Here is a 22,656-nt window from a genome sequence, read left to right on the forward strand (position 1 = left end):
GAAGAACTAATTCGACTCAAGAGTAATACTGGAGCGCCGATGACTTCATCACCTTACTCTGCACCAGATCTAACTCCACGACAGCTCTCGTTAACCTCAACAGTCTACGACCACAGTCTTAGTACCGGTAGCCATGCTATTCCTAGTACTTGCGAATCGCCATTCTCTGGCGACTACAACTCCTTCTTCGACCACAGCCAACAATACGTCCCTCTATTCAATAACTGCGAATCTTGGGCGAGCACCACTCCCTGCTCTACCCCCTCCAATGTCTCGACCCCATCATCAACAGTCAATGTTTATGGAGCCGAATGCGTCCCAACCAGCGCACCCACCTTGATCCTCTCTTGCAACAACACCAGCTCCTCAAGCACCAGCGTTATGGGCCACCAATAAACGTGGACGAAACAATCTATCCCTTTGAGTGCCACAGCCCTTCAGAGGGGTCAGGACAGGGGTACATAACCAATCAAGGTAAGTAAATCAGCCGCTACAGGCCAACTTGTACTCAAGCTGCTATAGAGGGTTGTCAGCCAATTGAAATTGCTGAATTAGATGACTATACCGCCAAAGAGGTAGCCAAGTTACAGGCGAAGACAGCCCTTTCAACTGCGTTTGCAGTGGAGCTTTTGTCACCTTCTTGTACGTGGGGTCAAGTGGGTCGAGATACCTACTGAAGGGCTGTGGCACTCAAAGGGATAAGTTATATAAGTCTTAAAATAAGCTATAACGTGTTTTATAAGCGAGTGTCCCATATAAGCGAGTGTCCCAAAAATCCCTCACCTTACATTATCACCATTCAATTCAACATTTCTTAACAACTCAATATGTCCCAGTCTTCATATGAAGCTCGGATCCTTCTTGCCCTTCAGGCCCTTCAAAATAACCCAAAATTAAGTACCCGAAAGGCGGCGACTACATATCAAGTCAATTACCGTACCTTAGGTCGACGCCAGAATGGCGTTCGTTCAACGCGTGATACTACCACAAAGTCACGGAAACTATCTGATCTAGAAGATCAGATAATAGTTCAATTTATCCTTGACCTAGGTTCGCGAGGGTTTCCCCCCACGGCAGGATTTTGTGGAAGGAATGGCCAATTCTCTACTTGCTGACCGAGACGCATCACCAGTCGGCAAGCTCTGGGTTCATAACTTTATCCGGCGACAACCAGAGCTCAAGACACGTCGATTTCGGAGATATGACTATCAGAGAGCTAAGTGCGAAGATCCAACGATTATTTGGGGCTGGTTTCGCCTCGTAGAGAATATAATCGCGAAATACGGTATCCGATCAGATGATATCTGGAACTTTGATGAGACCGGCTTTATGATGGGTATAATTGAGCCCGGAATGGTTATTACAAGTGCAGAAAGGCGAGGGATGCCAAAATCAGTACAGCCTGCAAATCGAGAATGGATTACTGTAATTGAGGCGGTTAATGCAGAAGGTCAATCGATCGCGCCGTTCATCATTGGTTCAGGCCAATATCACCTTGCCAATTGGTATCGAGAATGCGACCTCCCCGGCGATTGGGTTATTGCATTAAGCGAAAATGGATGGACCAATAACCAGCTAGGTCTTGACTGGCTAAAGCACTTCAATCAGGCTACAACTAACCGATCAACTGGTCCCTATCGCCTTTTAATCCTTGATGGTCATGACAGTCACCACTCCGTCGAATTCGAGAGATATTGTAAGGAGAATAAGATTATTACGCTCTGTATGCCTGCTCATGCCTCTCATCTACTTCAGCCCCTTGATGTAGGGTGCTTTGGGCCGCTGAAAAAGGCCTATGGGCGAGAAATAGAGCGTCTAATGAGATGCTCTATAAACCACATCTCTAAGACCGAGTTCTTTCCCGCCTTTCACGCCGCCCACCGAGCTACTATTACAAAAAGCAATATCCAGGGGGTTTTTAAAGGAGCTGGGCTTGCTCCCTTTAACCCAGAAAATGTTATCTCAAAGCTTGATATACAGTTACGGACCCCGACGCCTCCCGCAGAGGTCACGGCACCTTCGACCCCTTGGACTGCAAGGACCCCAAAGACACTACTAGAGGCCCAATCGCATTCCAAATATCTACAGGGACGGGTCATAAATCATAAGAGTAGCTCCCCAGAGTCAATTATTAAAGCTGTTAAGCATTTTGAGAAGGCAACAAGCGTCCTTATCCATAAGATGGTCTTACTAGAGGATAGGCTTCGACAAGTTGAACAAGAGAATCGGATACTAGGCCAGCGCCGAAGAGGAAAAAGAACTAGACTACAGAAAGGAGGGCCTTTAGCTATAGAGGAGGCATCACAAGCAATTGATCAGATGGATGTTGATAGGCAGGTAGCAGCCGAATCCTCGAGAAGTGGTGGTCGCGGAAGGTCTGAAGGACCGAGGGTTTGCCATTGTAGCAAATGCGGCAAGGCCGGGCATAATGCAAGAACCTGTCAGGAGGGAATTGAGGTTCATGGAGAAGAATATAGCGAGTAATTTTAATTGATCTGATAGGTTATGTTGTTTTTATTACTGATTTAATTGAGAAGGTTGAGATTTTTGGGACACTCGCTTATATGGGACACTCGCTTATAAAACACGTTATAAATCTTGCTAGATTTTTTTTAAAAAAAAAAAAAATCCTATACTTTTGTCGAAATATTCGTCTATATCTGTATTTTCAGAATCAGAGGGAATTTCACAGTCGTCGTACCAGTCATCGTACCAGTCCTCGCCGCAGGATCCGTCATCTTCGCTGTCCGCCCTGTCACTAACGTGATTGTCTCCTCCCAGTTGTAGTTGACGGACCAAGTATAATGTGTGTGACGCGCAGATCGTCGATTGAAATGAGACAAATCAGTCGCTATGGATTATATGGGAATAAACCGGAGATAGACAAGAACTGGAGAAGTAGAAAGGGGTATGCCACAATTAGGGGTACACGACAATTAGGAATGGAAGAGTAGGGTAAGCTACCAGCCCAGCGTGATCTGACAACTGGCCGTGCACACATAAAATCAAATCGTGCCAGCCTATTCATGTCTCTTTCCTCACCTGCTTTGGCTTGCGCTTTCCATCTCCAACACGGCATAGCCATGCGATTGACATGGCGCAGCTGGACATCCATTACTTTGCAATTCTATTGGGCTCATAAGCTGCGCCTGGCTACAGGGGTCCTTTTCAGCTGCTGAGGCCTCCCCGCACGCAAATCCCACAAACATGTTGCTGTCCCGCGTCGTCACTGATGGCAATCCATTGCCGTCCCGATTTATCGATCGGAGTGGAAAGCCATTTCACTGATGCCGTCATATCGTAACAAGGCCTCCATGCCTTCTTTGTGAAGATGGCGCCTATCTTGTTTGAGAAAGCGAAATTCAAGGCCAGAAGGTTGTTGCAGGCCGCTCCCCAAGAATCCGTCTCGGCTCCTTCACCACTAACACCTTCGCCAACACCGTCTCGGCCTGCATCCCAGCCAAGCACTCGACCGACATCTCAACCCTCTCCACCTACCTCGACGGATTCCGATACCCCGCCGCTGCCGAGTCTACAAGAGCGACTTTGGAACCAGGCCTACGACGAGCTCAAAGCCAGCGAGCCCAAACTGGTCGAAGCCTACGAGCAGATCCTATCAGCTGAACTTTGCCGAAACGACTCGCCCTCTGTTGCCTCTCGACCAACAAAAAACGAGATAGGAATGACTCGAAAGACAAGGTATCGTCAAATGCAGCAGTTGGTCCAGCAAGGACTGGACCGGACGCACAGGGCAGCGTCCATCAAGCGAGGCATCGACGAAGGATTACAAGCAGTGCAAGCGGTGAGAGGAATTGTGGACAAGGCTGTACATGCCGCTCCCGAAGCTGCCGTCGCCTGGGTCGGCGTCTGCTTTGGACTAGAGGTGTGTATAATCAAATTTCTCAACCGAAAAGAGAACAGTGGATGACTCCCACTCACAGCTGATAGATCCTCTCGAACCCCGTCACCGAGGCACGCGACAATCGCAAAGGCATCGCCTACGTCCTGGCGAGAATGGAGTGGTACTGGAACTTGGTGTCCCTGCTACTCAACGAGAACAAGGCCAAACAATCATCCGCGGGACTGCGCGTCCAACTGGAGAAGCACATTGTACAGCTCTACGAGAAACTTCTGTCGTACCAGATGAAGAGCACCTGCATTTATTACCGTAACTGGGCTGTTGTCATCGGAAGGGATATGGTCAAAATCGATGATTGGGCTGGCCAGCTCAGCGAGATCCAGGAAGCCGAGGCTGCCGTGCAAAGAGACCTCGAGCAATACAATACTGAAGCGAGCAAGGTGCAACTTCGGGAACTCACCGGGGCCGCAAGCGCTATAGAGATAAATCTCCAAGACATCCATTCGGCCATCCAGGACCAAATACAGCAGCTGGACAAGAGACACCAAGACGATGCGGACAAGCAATGCCTGAAAGACCTGCGCGAGACTGACCCTCGCAACGACATGACGCGCATCCAAGATACAAAGGGCGGCCTGCTCAGGGACTCTTACCGCTGGATCCTCGACAACGACAACTTCCAGCGATGGCGTGACGATCCGCAGAGCCAGCTTCTCTGGATCAAAGGCGCCCCTGGCAAGGGTAAGACGATGCTGCTATGCGGCATCATCGACGAGCTGGAGAAGGGCCCCAACAATAACCTGTCCTATTTCTTCTGCCAGGCCACCGAGGCACGGCTGAGTAACGCAACGGCCGTGCTGCGCGGTCTGGTCTATCTTCTAGTCGTCCAACAACCGGCACTCATCTCACATGTGCGGGAGAAGCACGACCATGCGGGCAAGCAGCTTTTTGAGGATAGGAATGCCTGGGAAGCCTTATCCAAGATCCTTACGGCCATGATCAATGACTCGAGCTTGGATGGTGCGATCCTGATTGTTGATGCCCTCGACGAATGCAAAACGAATCGACATCAGCTTCTCGACTTGATTGTCAGGCCTTCTCGCGTCAAGTGGATCGTGTCTAGTCGGAACTGGCAGGACATTGAGGATAAACTGGGCAATACAAAGCACAAAGTCAGGCTGCACCTCGAGTTGAACAAGGACTCAATCTCCAAAGCTGTTGACACGTACATTAGATACAAGGTGGACAGATTGGCAAGCCATAAGAAATACGACAAGGAAACAAGGGACGTCATCAATAACTACTTAACCTCAAATGCCGACGGCACGTTCCTCTGGGTGGCCTTGGTCTGTCAAGAGCTCGCAGGTCCCACGGTCCGAAAACGGCATACGCTCAACACGTTGAAGTCACTCTCTCCGGGGCTTGATTCGCTCTATGACCGAATGATAGGGCATATCGGTGATTCGAAGGATGCGGGCCTTTGCAAGGAGGTCCTGGCCATTGCTTCGGTCGTATACCGACCTATCACCTTGGACGAGTTGAAGGCTCTTATTGAGTCACTCGAGGACCTCGACCAGGACGACTTGGAAGAAATCATCAGATCCTGTGGTTCTTTCCTGACTCTTCGAGAACGTGTCATCTACTTTGTGCATCAATCAGCCAAGGATTTCCTGCTGAACAAGGCATCCGACCAAATCCTACCCTCTGGCGCCGCGCACCAGCACCATGCCATCTTCTCGAGGTCTCTGGAAGCCCTCTCGGAGACTCTCAAACGCGACGTTTACAAACTGGGCGCTCCAGGATTCCCCATCGACCAGGTCTCGCCGCCCGACCCTGACCCATTGGCTTCGATACGATATTCCTGCGTCTTCTGGGTAGACCATCTCCATGACTCGGAACCCCGGGCGAAGATGGGTGATAAGAGCCTACAGGACGTGGGGATCGTCCATGACTTCCTTCGAAACAAGTATCTGTATTGGTTAGAATCTCTCAGTCTGTTACGCAACATGTCGAAGGGCGTCATGGCAGTGCAGAAGCTCGAAGCTTTAGTAGTGAGTTATTATAAATTTATACACAAACGGAAGACAGACTGACATATTAACAGAAAACCAAGGAAGCACAACAACTAATAGAACTTCTTCAAGACGCACGCCGCTTTATTCTTTCTCACAAGCGGGCCATCGAGATTGCTCCATTACAGGCCAATGCATCAGCACTCGTGTTTAGTCCTACCCGCAGCCTAATTAGAGAACTCTTCCAAAAAGAAGAACCGAACTGGATCACGCTCAAGCCGAGCGTGGAATCAGACTGGAATGCATGCTTGCAAACACTCAAAGGCCATTGCGATTCGGTAAACTCGGTGGCCTTCTCGGCGGATGGCCAGCGGCTCGCCTCAGGCTCAGACGATAAGACAATCAAGGTCTGGGATACGGCAATAGGTACGTGCGTGCAGACGCTCGAGATTGGCCGGGTGATTACTCACCTTTCATTTGATCCCATCACAAACTCCCTCCTCTCTACCGACATTGGACTTCTGAACCTGGGCCTCCCGGCTCTACTGTCTGCCATTAATAGCCGGTCGACTGACGCAACTTTACGGAGTGTTCGGCAATCTGGTTGGGGTATAAGCATCGATGGTATATGGGTTGTAAAGGATGGAAAGGGGGTGCTTTGGCTACCTCAGGAGTATCGAGTGGAGGAATCCGCTGTCGTGGGATCAGCGGTCGCTATCGGCTGTCGTTCAGGTCGTGTACTGTTGATGAAGTTTTCTTAGAGCGGAGTCAAGCATAATTACCTCTCTGGTTACAGTAGCCTTACTGAGAAGTCAAAGTGATCTTGCCCCCCGGGAACATTTAGAATGCAAACTTCAAATAAGATACTATAAATGATACTAGTAACCGAGCAACTGAGAGCTTTGGTATAATCAAAATCCATTACATACTACGGCCAGTTCCTTCTTTCTACGCACTGTTGTCCATCCATCGTGATGCACTCGGTCAATTATCAAAATCACCTGGCCTACCCTAGCCCAGAAGCCCAAGAAAAATTATCGCTGTTCCCAATCTTTTCTTTGCCTCGTCCAATACTCTCTTGACTTCCGATTCCTCTGACTTCTGACACTCTCTTGTACTTTTTTCCTTATACCCAGATTGTCACCATGTAACTCCAAAACTAAATTTCTAAGTTATTTAATTATTAATTTAACTTATATACATATCAAAATAAAGCCCCAGTTCTGCCATTTAATATCTTGTATACCAACCACGCACAGCCTTAACCACAACGAGGCGCTCCCTCATTGAGTCCATCAGCCTGCAAATCGTTGATTGGGGGATAGCTTCCCACGCCAGATTCGCGCATCTTACAAATTCAGCTTGATCAGCCTCGTTGTCCTTTACATTACGTAGATGTGGTAATGGCCTCTTTAAGTCCCGTTTGAGGAGATTCCAAAGGTTCTTAATTGGGCTCAGATCAGGGGAATTTGGAGGCCATTCGAGCAGTTCAATTGTATGTGCAAGGGGGAACCTAGCAGTATCTTCTGATGTATGTATACTTGTATTATCTTGTTGGAACTGTCTATTTCCATCGTATGGGGACAGGAGACCATCGCGAAGTGCAATCACATAACTCCAAGCTGAATAACCGTTCTTTTTGGATACTGGATCGAGCTTTATTGAAATTAATGGCGTACGACCTATTCTCCAGATTTCTGCCCAGTACATCTGTGAAATCCGAGGATTTATATCATCCTGCTTTTTCAAGAGCCCTAGATTGTAGTTTTCATGTACTGCCCGGAACAGGAGGGGGTTAGGGTTCCTAGATGAATTGTTGATAGAGGATTCGTCAGAGCAAATCATCTAATTCTGTGGTTAGCTCAACTGATATTATAACTTTAAACAGTCATACCTCAGCCAATTCATCAACTCTATGGAGCCATTTACGTACAGATTGAGGCCTCTCAGTAGCCTATTCAGGGTTTATATTCGGTCTTTTCATTGCATTCCATTTGCATTTCTAGGAGTATGGATATATGGCGATAGGCCGGACATAGGTTTTCACGTGAGAAGTAGACAAGGAAACGCGACAATCAGGGGTACACGACAATTAAGAATAGAAGAGTAGGGTCGCCAGAGTACTCAATCCATCAAGGCAAAAGTGGAAGACTGACAAGAATAAGAATCAATCGAGGAGGGCGAAATCTTGTTGCACATATACTGGCGCCAGTAGAGCCCTTCCTATATTTCTACGACGCCGTCACGAAACACGCGCGGTCAAAGTATCAATTTGCACATAGGCGCTCAGGAGGTAGTATCGCTCTACGCCACAAAAGTAAAGCTAGCTGCGCAGATTGCACCAAAGGAACAAACCAGCCAATGAGAAGGTTTATCGCGCACTTTTAATCAAAAACTCGGCTAGGACCTCTCAAAATACTGTCCCTTTTTCAGTGAAAGAGGATTTTACAAGGGTATGAGCCAATAAGAGGTGGTGAATTTCCTCTTTTACTAAAAATGGGACGGACAATAAGGATGTAGGGGTAAAGTGGGATGGCAATGTTGTAAATGAACAGAGGAGCGGACCATTATGACTAAGCATATATAAATATAATAGACAGGGTAGAATGGCGGAGATGGAGTAGATACTATACAAAGATGATAAACACGTGAGTTTCAATAGACAATGGTAATGAATGTTGTTCTTTAGGTCTGTAGTCAAGTTGTTGAACTTGACAAGGGTCAGCCGACGGAAACGCGACGCGTTTCGTGTTTTAGGTTTTCTGATTTCATTGCTGCGGTGCGAGAAACGCAGTGCGTTTTCATTTGGGAAAATATGGGGCAAAAACACTAGACAGTGATTGGTCAAAAACAGGAAACGCAATGCGTTTCTGCTGATAATTCTTGAGTAGGAGTAGCGTATTGGCGTGGTCTTCCGCGCCTCTTACGTTCGAGCTCAGAACCAAGTGACTCATCCATACTCGAAGGCTTAACAGGTGCTATTTGGACGTATAGAATAGATGAGAAGTTTGGCACTGAAAGGGATAAAACAAATCAAACAGAGTACTTACACAAATACATCCGTAACCCCCCTAAGGTTACAGATGTGGAGATTACTTGTCTAAACAGACTTAGCGCGGGTATGCAGTGCGCTAGCTCGTGGAAGGACTAGTTTTGACCACGAAATTCTACTGGCTATGGGCTGGTGAAGCGACGACGAGGTTCACAACTAATACGAGCGATAACGTCACAACGAGAGCAGGAACGAAGATAAAAAGAGTTTTTATAATATCTAAATGACCTTGAGACTGGGTATAGTGTAGGGAAAGTAGTTTTGGTCAACTCCCTACGCCCATGTCTAGTCACCTTTTTCATGATGTCTATTTTTAGCCAATCAACGACTCGACCCAGCTCCAAACGATTCAGCTCCAAAACGCAAGCGAGATGACCCAGTTTGTTAGGCGATTTGAGCCAAATCGCCTGCGAATAATTCCTAGAGAAGGTACGCGATACGCAGAAACTGGCTGCTCGACTCATCATTGGCGTGTGAGTTACGGGTTTGGTGGGGTGGGCGGCGCGGGCTTGTGAATGAAACCAATACTGGGGTCAAGCAAACCGACTGGACCTTAACACAATACATCTGGCTCGTGCCGGTCCTGAAACCTCATCCCATGCCTCGTTCCGTCTTATCAACGTCCCGTTCTTGCTACCCTATGTCTATGTCGTCGCGCCCAGAACAAAGGCCTGAAGGTGAAGCGGGATCAGGCCCGGGCATCCAGAATAAGCTTTTGCAAATGCTTAGGATGCAGACGAGGCACATGGAGTTGACCAGATACGGCATCAAACATGAATGGTGGTCGCAGCAGCCCAGAAAGCCGTGGAGGTTATTGATCATCTGCAGACATCTATTTGGGTCTATGACGCGGAGTATCTGTAACATAATAAAGCACGAAGCCACAAGGCTACTCTTGCACTGATCACCGCTTCCCCACCACTCACAGCTAACCCTGGTCCGTCCCCGCTCGATTGTCACCATGCCATTCCTGACCTCGGCTCTTTCCCACCGTTACCCGCTTTGACCCTTATTCCTGAATCCAGGGCTTGCGAGGTTTAAGAGCCACAATGCAGCTTGTTTTGCTAGGGGGTGGCGCAGTGGAGCGAATCCTTCTGTCTCTTCGTTGCTTCTCTTGGTAATTGCCCAACCCCGGATCGAACCGCGCCTTTCATCACTTCTGAGATTGGTAGGTTTCAATATCATTCATATTGGATGTCGTGCTTCAGAATACCACAGGTCGCATCCTAGGTGGAGGATACGAGGTTGCTGCTGGTGCTGAAGCCCTCTGCCCTCCGCTAGCCCCAATTTACTGATGCCTGAACCTCAGACCCCAACGTTTCAAGCGATATCGTGCAGCGTCGGGTTGAAGGCAGAGGTTTGATAGACAGCTACCCTACTGTTCGACGTAACTCTGATCTGCCATGATCAAATGGTAAGTAATATCCATAGATAACCTCATCCACAGCCGTTGGTCTTACAGTCAATGAGGCCATGGAGCATCTACAACCCCTTTCCGTACGTCCTCTGGCGCCGATGCTGCCGCCTGGGTAAGCCCAACAGCATCTCACTATCGAGATCCCTCATACGAGCTAAGATGGCGTCATGGCTGAACACAGCGATGGGTGACTGCCAAAACTGCCGTGCTACTGAATAAGACCTAACACCGTATTGTGATGGTGGGTAGAAGCCCTAATCTGGACTAGAGTTTAGGACGGAGCGGAGGGGAGACTGGTGAAACCCAACGCCCGTACATTCTCTTTGGTCCCGTCCCCACCCAATTTTTTCCCAGCGCCCATTCGGTCTTGTTTCGAGGGCCTGGAGGCTGGAGGCTGGAGGCTAAAAACGAAGACCAAACGTCAAATCCTTCCCAGCCATCCCAGGTCTATAGTATTTGATAAATACTGCTTCTCCAATGTCTCGAGAAATATGACATATCAATTATAGCAAATCCGGGTAGTCATGGTTAAAGATGCGTCGCTCATCGACTCTATTTGACTGTCGTCATAGAGCTCAATCATTAAGCCGTCCCCACCTTTGCGCACAAACATTATGGCAGCTGGATAGCCATGTTCGCTGGGACTGGCACGAATTTCGTAAGCGCTGGCTTCCTAAAATGTAGCCCCGGGCCCCTCAGCCGCATCCCTAATGGCCCAGAAATACTCAACCAATAAGGTTAATTCGCCTGCGAGAAGGTTATTTTTTTGCGTAATGACCGTTGCGGCCCGTGCCTCAGTCTATGCGCGCCCGCCACTCATAGGTATTTCAGAGTGAACAATCACAGAAATAGTACAGTAAAGCAAAGACGTTTAGACTATGCCACTAAGGATCTTGGATATGCCCTCAATAAGCCAGGAATAACCAAATCGCGACATTATAGACCTAGTTGAAGGTATCGGGGCTCGCATAGTAGGCATAATGCGGTATCGGCTGCGCAGTCATGGATGAATTTAGCATGTAAGCCTCTTGAGCACCTACCTGTTGCTAACCAAGTATGAGCCAGGATGCATTGGACTTTCCACATGCACGATTTGGTCACCAAGGTGTCACTCATACCGCTTTCCAACGAATAGCAGCTGGCTTTGCTTTTGAGGTAGGATTTGGATTAGGAGACGAAGACACAGAGCCACAAGATGCGCGCTAAATCCAACCAGCAAGAAGACTCAATACAAATAAGCAATGTCTGCCTCAGTCCTTTGCGACTGTTCAGATAACTTTTGCTCTATCACGGTAGCTGATCATCCTCACTGAGATTCGTCACCTTCTTGATCAGACCGGACAAAAGAGACATCTTGATCCTTTCCAATCTTTGAAGCCAATATGAAGGTCTCTGGTGGGGTGCATGCTTGCCTCCTTGGCGTTCTTACCCAGCATGTTGCGCAATCATGGGCGCTACTAGGAGAGGCGAAAGCAATGGTTGAAGACTCTATGGAGTGGATGGACAAGTTCTACGACCCGAAGATCTCACAGCTATATGACCTCGAATCTAAGGCGGCAATGAACCACGAGACACTAGCCTCTACATGGTATGCGGTCGGACTTCTTGCACGGAACGGCGACGGTGATGCCTCAAGGGCTGAGGATGTCATAAGATACGTCATCAAGGACCAGCATGACAACCCCAAAGATTTGTGGTATGGCGACTATACGCGAGAGCCGGAGGAGTCAACTGTTGGAACAACATGGTACCCTGCCCGCATGTACGGATCGTGGGACCCGAACTGGCGAGGCTTCGTCGGTCTCAGCTTCATCACGATATACGAAGAGTTCGGTGACCTGTTGTCTGACGATTTGAAGGGGCTTATACTGGAAAGTCTACGTAACTGCAGCATTGGCGGCTCATACCGCGAGGGTGGTGTGAACGGAGATAACCTCTATCCATCTTACAGCAACACTGCAATCATGCGTGCAATCGGGACAAGCTGGACCGGTCGCCAAATAGGCGATGACAATATGACACGGGCTGGAGAGGATTATGCGAAGAAGATTATTGACCTCTTTGACTTGCATGATACGCTTTCTGAATTCAACTCAGCGACTTACACCGGCATTTCACTCTTTGGTCTTACACTATGGTGTAAGTATGGCCATGAGGATAGTATTCTCTCCCAAAGAGGTCCAGATCTCCTGCGCGGTGTCTGGAATTACACATCGCAACTGTGGAATCCGGGGATGCGGAACCTCGCTGGTCCATGGGACCGTTCATACACGTTCGACATGACCAACTCTCTCGGCATCCTATCTCACTTTCTCGCACCCATTATCGGGAGAAAAGAGGCGGGTGTATGGCAGTACCCGGAAGTCATGAGCCATGCCCGTGACTGGGCTTGGGCGCCACTCATTGCCGTCCACTCGGAATTCCACAACTCATTGCTTTCGGAGGATCTTAAGGAGTCACTGAAGATATTTGATGGAGAGAGGACATACAAAGGGAAGGCCTACTATCCGCCCTACGACCTTGATACCCGCAATATCACGACGTGGCTCAGCGAGTCGCTGATGATCGGAGCTCAGTCGTATCGGACGCAGAGCGCAAACGGACCGTCGAATAACAAGTCCCAGTTCCATCCCGCTGTTGCACATTGGGCTTATGAAGATGATAGCATCGGATGGCTCAGCGTACGTTAATACGGCTTCAGAATTCACTCCTGCCTTTACTGACGCAACACTCAGCTCCGTCCTACTGAGGCCCACGTCCTGATGCAAGTCTCGCCAAAGAAGCTGAAAGTGACTTATCCTGAAGGGACCAGCAGTTCTGTATTCACTTTTGTGGCATCTCCCTCACTTGCGAAGAGGGATGTCCAGTCGTGGGCTGACATTCAAGGCATCTCGATATCTGTCTCTGGAAATGCAAATCCCGTGCCGAAGGTCACATTCGCTGGCCGATATGGTGGTTCGGGAAGTCCAATTTACGACCACAATTATTGGAGTTTGGTCCATACGATGCCTGCTGGATTTGAGGGCGCCCCTGAGATTATCATTGAGTTCGAATGAGACGTACCCTCAGAGGGATGAAGACCGACCGGTTCATTACACTGTTCGTGGGCACAAATATCCGTATCATAGATCTGTTATTGCGCTCTTCTTGTATAGACCTGACCCCTAAATTGATATCACTAAGCTATAACAATCACTTTGCCCTTGCTCAATGTGACAGCGAAAGCATTCTCTTTGTTGTAGCCAAGTCCCTGGGCACCAATCTGACTTTCGTTGCTTTTGGTCTCGCTTGATGGTTTCCGTTGCTTAGCAAGCCCTCCAAAGGGTCCCAAGCCGTACGATCAGATAATTCCGGGGCCGGGAGGATCTGGAAATGCGTGATAAGGTAGAGAATGACAGTGCACAGCGCACGCGAAGCAACATGACTGGCGACGCACATTCGACCACCCATTACCAATGCGAATTGTGTCAGCGAAGTGAACTGCATCACCAGATAGCCATAGCTTTGAAATTTCAAACGTTTTGCCTGGCCTGTCTCTCTGTTGTCGTCGTCCGGACGGGGCGGGAACCACTGTGTAACGGTCGCACCTGTCAGACATTACGTGTATTCGGTCCATTGATCCAGATTGATATATTTTCTGTCTATTACTATTTTGGTCGACTTGGAACCATTTGTTGCCTGACCTGGAAAGGAAAAACCGTTGACAGCTGATTCCAGCAATCCATGGTAGTTCAGCGGGAGGCGTTGGGGATTCCGTCGATGACCTTCCTTTGCACCTTGGATTAATCCACTGGTGCTTTTGGCACAATGAGCTTGAATCTTTGGAACCTGAGGCAGAAACGTGCCGCATATTCGACACTTGAGTCCATCCCGCTTCGGTGTACCAAGACAAATAATGGGTTGGATTGTCGGCGGTGGATGTTGTATTTGATCGAGCTAAGACTGGTTTTGCAATATATGGGGGAGTATTTGAATTATTTTTGCTAGTTTGCGTCGGCTCTCCGCGTTTATGCCATGATGCCGTGGTTGCAAGTGCGTAGCAACTTCACCAGCAACGCACCCGAACTGACGCACCTGACATATAAGGATTTTATATTGAGGAAGCAGAATGAACGGTTAGATTACATCAGACGAGCCTGATTCTATGTTAGAACTCATGGTCGTGGTACAGTAGTGATCGAAAAGTTGAAGTGGCACGGTCAAAATTCTAACTTCTCAAGAATTGCAGTTCGCCCCCCCCACCCTAAACGCTAGTTCCTCGCGCATGACGCGCCTAATCAGACAGCAAGCTTGGGGTTGAAAGGATTCAAGGCGTGGTGCTGCTGCAATTTGGCTTTATCGGAAAGTGGTACCCGTTGGCTCGAGCCGTGGGGGGGCAACTAAGCAAGCTTAGTTGGGCACAAAAAGGCGGGACAGTCACAAAACGGTGGGACACCCGTTGGGCCCGATTTTTGGTGTGTTTTGCGGCATTGTCAATGTATCTTCATTCTGAAGGCGTCAAAAGAGGTTAAATTGCTGAATCAATTGAAATGAAGCTTCCTGTGATGATATATATGTCATTGACTGTAACTGTAAGAGGGAAATAGCTGCAGCGGCGGCAAGCTTGCCTGCCGATTGATGACGCTTTCTCTAGTAAATTGGGTGCTTTCCTGTCCTTCTCGAGGCCTGTGACTTGCTCCTATAACAGATCTTTCTTCTTCAATGAGGGAAATGAGGGCATCGCGAAATTGGGCTTGGTGTTGAGCCGGGCATGGTGTTGAAGGCACCGTTGGAAGGGGGGACTCGTAGTCAGGCAGGCAAGGCGGCGATGAGGGATCGCGACTTCCTTTTCTTCCGATAAATCGATGAGGCTATCTTCTTCGTTAAAATCGGCATCAGCCGGCGGTTGCGTAAGTTGAAAATCGACAGAGTCATCGCTGTTGAGAAGGCCGGATAAATCTGCTGCTGAGAGGGGCTTTGCTGCGAAGCCGGCGTTGCGAATAGCCTCACGAGCTTCCGGGGCAAGCTGGGTATCAATCATGAAGCAATCTTCCTTCTTCTTCAGCTGTAAGGATATCTCGGCTCGTGATGCATCGAGGGAAGCATATTCTACATCTCTTTTGGTGTGTTCAAGCCACTGTTTAAAGCGCATGTTCTTTTCAACGCCGTCGACGATAACCTCCTTCTTTTGCTGCCACTCAGCTTTTATCTCTTCCATCTGCCGTATTGCAAAAGATCGTATATTTCGAAGCTGTGACCTTTGCTCGGCCTTTGCACCTACTTCAATAAATTCAGCCTGTTGTTCACGAAGCTCTTCTAAGCTTACATTATGAAAATAATCTCCTACCGGTCTTCCTCGCTTTCCGCGCTTTCTCTGATGATATCTCTTCTCAATACGCTGTTGACGATCTGCAACGTGTTTTTTCACGATATCTTCAAGCACAACAGCTTCGCTGACGATCTTCTGTATAGCTTCAAGTCCCCGGCGCGTTGGGGAGCTCAGAATATCGTGATAGCGGTTGCCGACATCTCTTGCTGTATCAGAGGCCATAGGGAAGCGATTTTCCGCCGGTAAAAGTGAAGATAACGCCGGATTAATAGCCTTACGAGTCTTCAGCTTCTTCTTCAGCAGATAACTAACCGCCGGCGCCTCAGTCGGCGGGAAAATGCCTGACTTTTCGAAGCCGGCGATGATGTGGGTAGCTGTGAAGCCTTCTTCAAAGATCTCCTGATATTGTAAGAATTAGTATGTGAAAAGACCCCTCTTTTGGAGAAGATGTGAGTTGCTAACACATACCTTGAAGGAGCCTGCAAAGTCACGGCGGTTGAACGTCAGATTTCCCTTCCGCAAAGCTTCTCGCAGCCTTTTTTGGTGTGCATTCTTTAACCACTGAAAAACGCCTAGGTCCATCGTTGAAGCATATGTGTTGAATGAGGAAGAAGTAAAGCAACGAGGATATTGAATTTTATACAATATTCTCTGAAGGCGAAGGAGCCGTGACCGGAGAAACCGTCGATTATGAGCAACCGCCACACGAGCTCTTCTTCCTCCTTTCCTTCCGTGCCCGGAGGCGTGTCATATGGAGTAATAGGGTTAACTTCGCTTTTTAGGTGCTCGTTACACCTAAACCACTGCTCAAAATCCAGCTGACGATGTTGTACAGTAGCAGATTTCTCCCAAGACAACCGGTTGAAGTGCTTCGCCCACTCAAGCGTTATCTCGGCGTTGGAAAAAGCGGTTTCTGACTGTGCAAATCACATATTAGGATCACCATCGATATCTGACCACTCTATCGTTGGAAAAGCTTTGAAGATAAGCCAAGGAGGAGTAGTTGCTCCTGCGGCATTACCCGTACCAATCACCGTACAAGTCTCCCTATCTTCCGGCGAGAATACCTCTGTTGGAGTCTTCTTCTTAGTACGTACGACGAGGCATTGCACGCGCTCTCGCAGTATTCCGACTCTAATTCCGGCTTGGTCAGCATTCCAACACTCTGAGGCGCCGATCCTGTATCTGGTGATGACTTCAGAAAGTCGTTTAAACCACTGCTTCGTCTCCTCCACGCCGGCTTCTTCATACTCATAGCGAGCGGCTTCTTGCGACTTCAAAATCGATGTATCAAGCTCGGGATGATCATCATGGAAGCGCCTGTACCACATCCTTGAGACCGGCTGCGCAGCAGCATCACGGCGGCTTCTTATTGTATTTGCTGCATCTTCAATCTCGCATTTAGAGGCCGGAAGACCGGACTTCTGCATCCAAATGATGAAGCATACGATAGCTTCTTCTTCGGCATCCGAAATGAGTCGCGGCCGGCCTTTATTTGGCTCAGGAACCAGGCTAAAATCAGCTGTTTTAGCTTCTTCAAGCTTCTTGACGATACGCGCAATGGACGACTTGTGGGAGCCCTTATACTGCCGCTCAGCATCGCGTATTGAAAAAGGCTTCCTCATCACATTAGCAGCATCACGAGAGAGGCCCTTTTGGAGTCGTTGGCGTGAAGAAACCACCGCTTGAGCTGCTCTGACATTTGCATCTAAAGGCATAATGCACTTGGACAAGAATACTCCTTTTTTGGCTAACTGGCGTCTAGATTTAGGTTGATTTCACATACAAAATCAAGGAAATTCGCGACAGCCGGCGAAGCGGGGTTGTCCCACCGTTTTGTGACTGTCCCGCCTTTTTGTGCCCAACTAAGCTTGCTGAGTTGCCCCACCCCCCCCCCCCCCCCCCGGCTCGAGCCAACGGGTAGGAAAATCCGCGACTCGCTTGTATCTACGGCCCGCTTATAAAGCAAGTTACTCCTGCACGTTTCCCGACCCGACCACTGCCCGTCTGGTCGTGCTCCGATAATCCTCCACGGCAAGGCTTCCTGGGGCATTTCAAGCCGGCGTGTTCCCACAATCTTCCCAGCAGTTGACAGCGCAGCTCCTTTCTGGGAAGTTGAGGTCTCTTAGGCTAGTTTCCGTCGCGTAGCTTTAGCCATCTCACGAGCAATCGGAATGACGCTCTGCACTACCATATCCTACACTTGCAATTAGATATCGATCCAATATCAGAGATAGCTCAAGTCTTACAAAATCGGACTGTGGTAACAGCCACGACAGTAGACGGAGGATAGAAGCGTCTTTGCCGGCCCAGACCACTCCGACTACTTTAGTCGCATACTGCTTCGCACTTATTCCATTCTCTTGCATGCGGCCATCAACAAGGCCATGAATGAAGTCCCTAATCACAAAGTACTAGGAATCATCAGGTACATCGGCCGCATGATGTTCAGAAAAAAGAGTTGGTTTTAACCGCGGAGGTAAGCAGGGTAATAGTACGAATTCCGAGAGGTTGTATACTTTACTAATACCTAGCCGTGTCGGCTCGGATTTGTCTTTTGCCGAGTTTGCTGCTGATATAGAGCTGCCGATGCTTTTAAACATAGCTAAAGGTTCATAACTCAGGTTTCCAAGAATCCTCCGGCTTACTGACATGAACTAAGTTACACCATTCGCAAGAAAGGTTATCTTCCCTCTAAAGGTGGCGATTGGCCTTCAGGAAGAGAACAATGAGAGACATTACCCCATTAGACAAGACGCTGTTAGTCTTCACATAACGGCTTTCGCAGTGTAAAGCTTCATCAACAGGGTTCTTCGCCATCGGGAGAGTATCATCAACTTAGCGGCGTTACTTCACTTCCAGAAAGGCCTGACACTTCTGAAGGAAAGACTTCTAGGGGAAGATGAAGAACTAAAAGTTTCCGACTCTACAATCAGTGTGGTCTTGAAGCTTGCTGAAGCTGCACATTTCGACGGGGGTTATCAGATATCAAAGCAGCATATGCAAGGCCTTCGTAAAATGGTAGACCTGAGAGGAAGTATATATGTGTTCAGGGGTAAAGCCCTTGAAGTAGGGATATTGAGGTAAACTATACCAAGAACTTATAGCCATCGGCTAGAAATACTAATCCTTCGTAGGTGCGATCTTAGCATCGCAATGCACAATAGGTCGAGCCATGTGTTTTTCAGTCAGCCTTCACAGCCGGTTCCAGATTATCCCCATAATCTACTGCAAGCTTGGGACGACAAGATGTGTTCCCAAGTGTACATTGAGATTTCTGAAAGCTTGGGCAGCAGTTTGGCGACAGCTTGGCGAATTATAAGAAGATTTTGTGTGCTAGTGAATATTAGGACGCAGACTCAGCAGTTAATACGCCCATAGACTATCCATGAAACGATGACTGCGGTAATGTATCGCCTGCTGCGCATGGACTTCACTGCCGGCTCGATCAATAAAGCTATACAACATGGGCTATTGGCCTTTTATTACCATATGTTCCTGCAGTAGCAAGATATCAAACTCCCTTACCATTGCTTTCTTACTATCTACAAAAACTGCGTACTGGGCCTCGAGCTTGTCGATGGGATATCTTCTCAGCTGATGATTTGGCTCTTAATGACTGGAGCTCTTTCACTGTTCAGCACATCAGACGAAGTATGGATAAGGGACGGTCTGCGAAAGCAAGCTGATAAATGCTGGGTAAGTAGTTAGAAAGAAATGCAAGACATTTTGAAGTCGTTTATGTGGATTACCTTGCTAGACGAACAGCCAGGCAAGCTTATTTATGACATGACTTATCTAGAAAAAGGATTGGAATAGAAAATTCAATAAAACTAAGGCAAGGCACGCTTTATGCTGTTAGTGAAAGGCTCTTTTTAGACTGTTTAGACTAATAAAAGCTGACAAACGTAATCCGATCCTCAGACGCTGTCACTGGATCGATAGTCTAGACACATTGGCGGACAGGCTTTCCTAAATCAAACATCGTTTCAGCTAATCTAATCTCACAGGGGCCTGTTGGCTTGACATTCGGTCGACAACAGGGCAACGCTGACATTTTTCGTCTTGTAAAACTGCGTGCCGTGACAAGTCAAACAGGTCATTACCTGCGGTCTGTCCTTCCAGAAATGGCATACTGCTCCTGGAAAGAGTCAAGAGGATACCCAGTTCGTTTCGTTACTTACTGCGGCAAGAATCTCTAGGCTATACTCTGATATGGCCAACTTCATAACTTACTTTATTTTTATTTTTATATTATTAAGCTTTTTATATAGTTATATATAGTCTTATATATCTATGTCTAGCTAGTAAGAGTATATATTAATTTAGGTTAAATTAATACTAGCTAGGATAATGTCTTAAAAAAGAGCTAGGCTTTTTTAAAGATTATTTATTATAAAATATGTTTTTTAAATTATAGGCTTAAAAGAGAAGATACGGGTTTGTAAAGTATATGGTATTTACAAAGGGTGAGCGCCATCTCAAGGAACAATAAGCTCTGAATATACAACAAGCCTGAGAGGTAAGGCGTATATGACTTCGCTGGAAGAAACGTCCCCAAAGATGAAGAGAATCCTAGGATTCCACTGAAGAAAACTAGCAGAGTAGAACTAGGTTGACCATCAGTCACTTGTTCGGTACATAGCGACAGGCTTAGACCGAACAGCAGTTCTATGAGCTCCTGCGATACTTGTTCATCTCTCCTTGGTTCCTCGTACCCAGTATGTCGCACAACTTGGCCCCCATCGCTCCAGTACTAGCAATCTTCTTCAGAACTTTCCGTAACATTCTCCTCGTCGTCATCTTTACGTTCATCCCGGAGTGATTATGCGAAAGACGTCGCTGCGTAAATCCACCCAAGGAGCCTTTATCGGTTGCAGGTAAGGATAACCGTGTACGAGGTGATTGGGCGTCAAGATCAGATAGTGATTCATGGTTCCATATTGCCTCAAGGAACCGAAACTGTTTTCTCTTGAACCGGATGCCCGTGAGCCTGTCCCGAGTGCTTGGGTCCATGCGATATAATCGGAAAATGAGCAGAAGACAGCGTTTGGAAAGCACGCGATACTTTCTCCTACTTGAGGGGTGCTGTACGAGGATGAAGGGTTTTGGGTAGCCCGCTAGAGCATGCGTGCTCCTGAGCCAACAGAGGATACATCTACTCGTTTTACGAGAAGTGTCCTCACATCGATCCAGAAGTGCGTCTAACGCTTCGAGAACAGCTGCAATCTTCCGTTCGTCTTCCATAGTGCTGAAAATGTCTTCATGCAAACCGTTAGTCCCTTGGCGGCTAAGAAGATGAGGCCTGGCGCCTTGAGATAACGCTACTGCCGCAAGGGCAGTAAGTACATCTTGACTTCTTCTGTGATATGTCTTATCCCAACCTGTCCTTTCGATCCATGGCGTCTGCTCTTTAAACCTGAGAAGGTCTCCTTGGCTGTTTATCCTGATGCCTCTTGATTCCGTGCGGGTTAGTGTGCCTTTACCGGGGTTCGAAAGTCGTTCTTGCTCTTTTATGGGTGCGAGATAAGCTTGGATAGCATTACTAGTCCGTGTAGTAAGACTGCTACAACTAACAATCTAATACCTTGGTAACTGGTTTAACCCCACTGTCTATGCCTATAGCTATACCTTATTATAAAATTCATCTAGCTTATGCTTTCTGGGAGGCTGACCTTAGAAATACTGAGTGGAAATATGGCGTATTAGGGACGAGAAGTTGGTGGTACGGAGTGGGCATTTCCGGCAGGCGTACCCCTCGTAGACGCGCAAGTCAGGATGTTTTGAGCAGCCGTCTTTGGGGAGCGGCGTAGCACTGGGATCACCCAGGTATGACTGGCCTAGACCTTTGAGGGAATTCGGTTAAGCCCTTCGCTCATCGTGTTCAACCTGGTGCTTTACTCTCAGGTGCGTGGTAACAGCAGAACCTTTCACGGACAGTGCGTAGCGACAGGTCGACCGGCAGCAAATCAACACCTTTGCATCTGGGTCGATGCGAAGAGCAAGCCGGTCGAGAATATCAAATCCAGTCGTTGCAAAACTCATCATCGAGCTCTAATATGAATATGTTTCTAAGGCCTCACGGAAAGAGGCCTTGAAAGAAACGAAAGGGGCGAGGGTGACCTAGGGTGAGGCAATTGCAAATACGTAGCGAATGTTCTTTAAAACTTCAACTTGGTCGGGAAGGAAAGGCAAGTCAGTATTGTCTGATGGTGGAGAAATAATAGGGGTTCCACCGTAGCTCCGCGAACCCTGAAAGCGTGTACGGACGAAAAGAATGTATTACGACACAACTCTGTGTAATGTGGGGCAAATAATTCAAATCTACTACAATTGATATTGTCATTGACTACTAGGCTTTTAATGTTGGCTATAGTTCACATTTGCAGTGATGTTGATGAACCTGAGCCAAACTTTGCGCGCTGCATCATGGTGTCGCTGTACCGTGCCGGCTAGTGACTTTGGTAAATTCAATTCTACCCCAGGTCAAAAATCAACTCTACCCCATGTAATGTGGGGCAAAACTGCAGGACTAGGCTTAGTCGACCGTGAATTTAAGCTTACTTGCCGTTTGGGTGGGGATGCTGATTAATCGAACCTCCTCCACTTCCGGGGCTTGATTTCTAAGCCTCAACATCCTCCGAACAACCTCAAATTCACCCGAGCTTAGTCGAAATATTCGACTGATCTATACCTGCTTACTTCGGCGTGACTCACAAATTCTAAGAAATCGGAAGGAGACCTTAAGAAAATGCCACTCGCGGATGAATGACAGTCCGACTCGATGGCTTCTAGCATCATGAACCGCTCGCGAGGCAGCAGATTGCATAGCTCAAACAGAGATGACGCCGTAATGTGAAGGTAGCTATCGCCTGGGCTGTAGTATAAAGAGATGGAAAGGTTCCGTAGCAGCCATGAATCAACAAACATCTAGAATACCAACAAACACACTCAGCACTCATTGCTTATCACACTTGCAACGCTCAAAATGACCACTTCTCAATCTCT

At 47.9% G+C, this 22,656-nt stretch overlaps 4 protein-coding genes across 5 annotated transcripts; 3 read left to right on the plus strand and 1 right to left on the minus strand.

Moving 5' to 3' along the window:
- Positions 1-39: 39 nt before the first annotated feature.
- On the plus strand, positions 40-700 carry FOXG_21824 (uncharacterized protein; the record flags this gene model as incomplete). The annotated part of the gene is made up of 2 exons (XM_018402190.1): positions 40-474; positions 525-700. The coding sequence occupies one exon, from the start codon at positions 40-42 to the stop codon at positions 394-396; it is 357 nt and encodes a 118-aa protein (XP_018254926.1). The 3' UTR covers positions 397-474; positions 525-700.
- A 2,631-nt stretch (positions 701-3,331) lies between these two features.
- FOXG_14903 (uncharacterized protein) lies at positions 3,332-6,739 on the plus strand (the record flags this gene model as incomplete). The annotated part of the gene is made up of 3 exons (XM_018394970.1): positions 3,332-3,883; positions 3,949-5,910; positions 5,964-6,739. 3 exons carry the CDS (start codon positions 3,332-3,334, stop codon positions 6,630-6,632), a joined length of 3,183 nt encoding a protein of 1,060 aa, XP_018254927.1. The 3' UTR covers positions 6,633-6,739.
- Positions 6,740-11,449: 4,710 nt separating this feature from the next.
- On the plus strand, positions 11,450-13,566 carry FOXG_14904 (uncharacterized protein). Its single transcript, XM_018394971.1, has 2 exons — positions 11,450-13,021; positions 13,076-13,566. The coding sequence occupies exons 1-2, from the start codon at positions 11,723-11,725 to the stop codon at positions 13,394-13,396; spliced, it is 1,620 nt and encodes a 539-aa protein (XP_018254928.1). The 5' UTR covers positions 11,450-11,722; the 3' UTR covers positions 13,397-13,566.
- A 1,078-nt stretch (positions 13,567-14,644) lies between these two features.
- On the minus strand, positions 14,645-16,025 carry FOXG_21825 (uncharacterized protein; the record flags this gene model as incomplete). 2 transcript variants are annotated; one of them, XM_018402191.1, is made up of 2 exons in its annotated part: positions 15,646-16,025; positions 14,645-15,596 (listed from the first exon to the last, which is right to left on the minus strand). In XM_018402191.1, the coding sequence occupies exon 2, from the start codon at positions 15,535-15,537 to the stop codon at positions 15,019-15,021; it is 519 nt and encodes a 172-aa protein (XP_018254929.1). In that variant the 5' UTR covers positions 15,538-15,596; positions 15,646-16,025. The 2 variants fall into 2 exon arrangements, with proteins under 2 accessions (XP_018254929.1, XP_018254930.1); XM_018402192.1 differs by having other exon boundaries at positions 15,019-15,599; positions 15,667-15,798.
- Positions 16,026-22,656: the final 6,631 nt, after the last annotated feature.

The sequence above is a fragment of the Fusarium oxysporum genome, chromosome 3, assembly GCF_000149955.1.
Source record: "Fusarium oxysporum f. sp. lycopersici 4287 chromosome 3, whole genome shotgun sequence".
Classification (NCBI taxonomy): domain Eukaryota; kingdom Fungi; phylum Ascomycota; class Sordariomycetes; order Hypocreales; family Nectriaceae; genus Fusarium; species Fusarium oxysporum.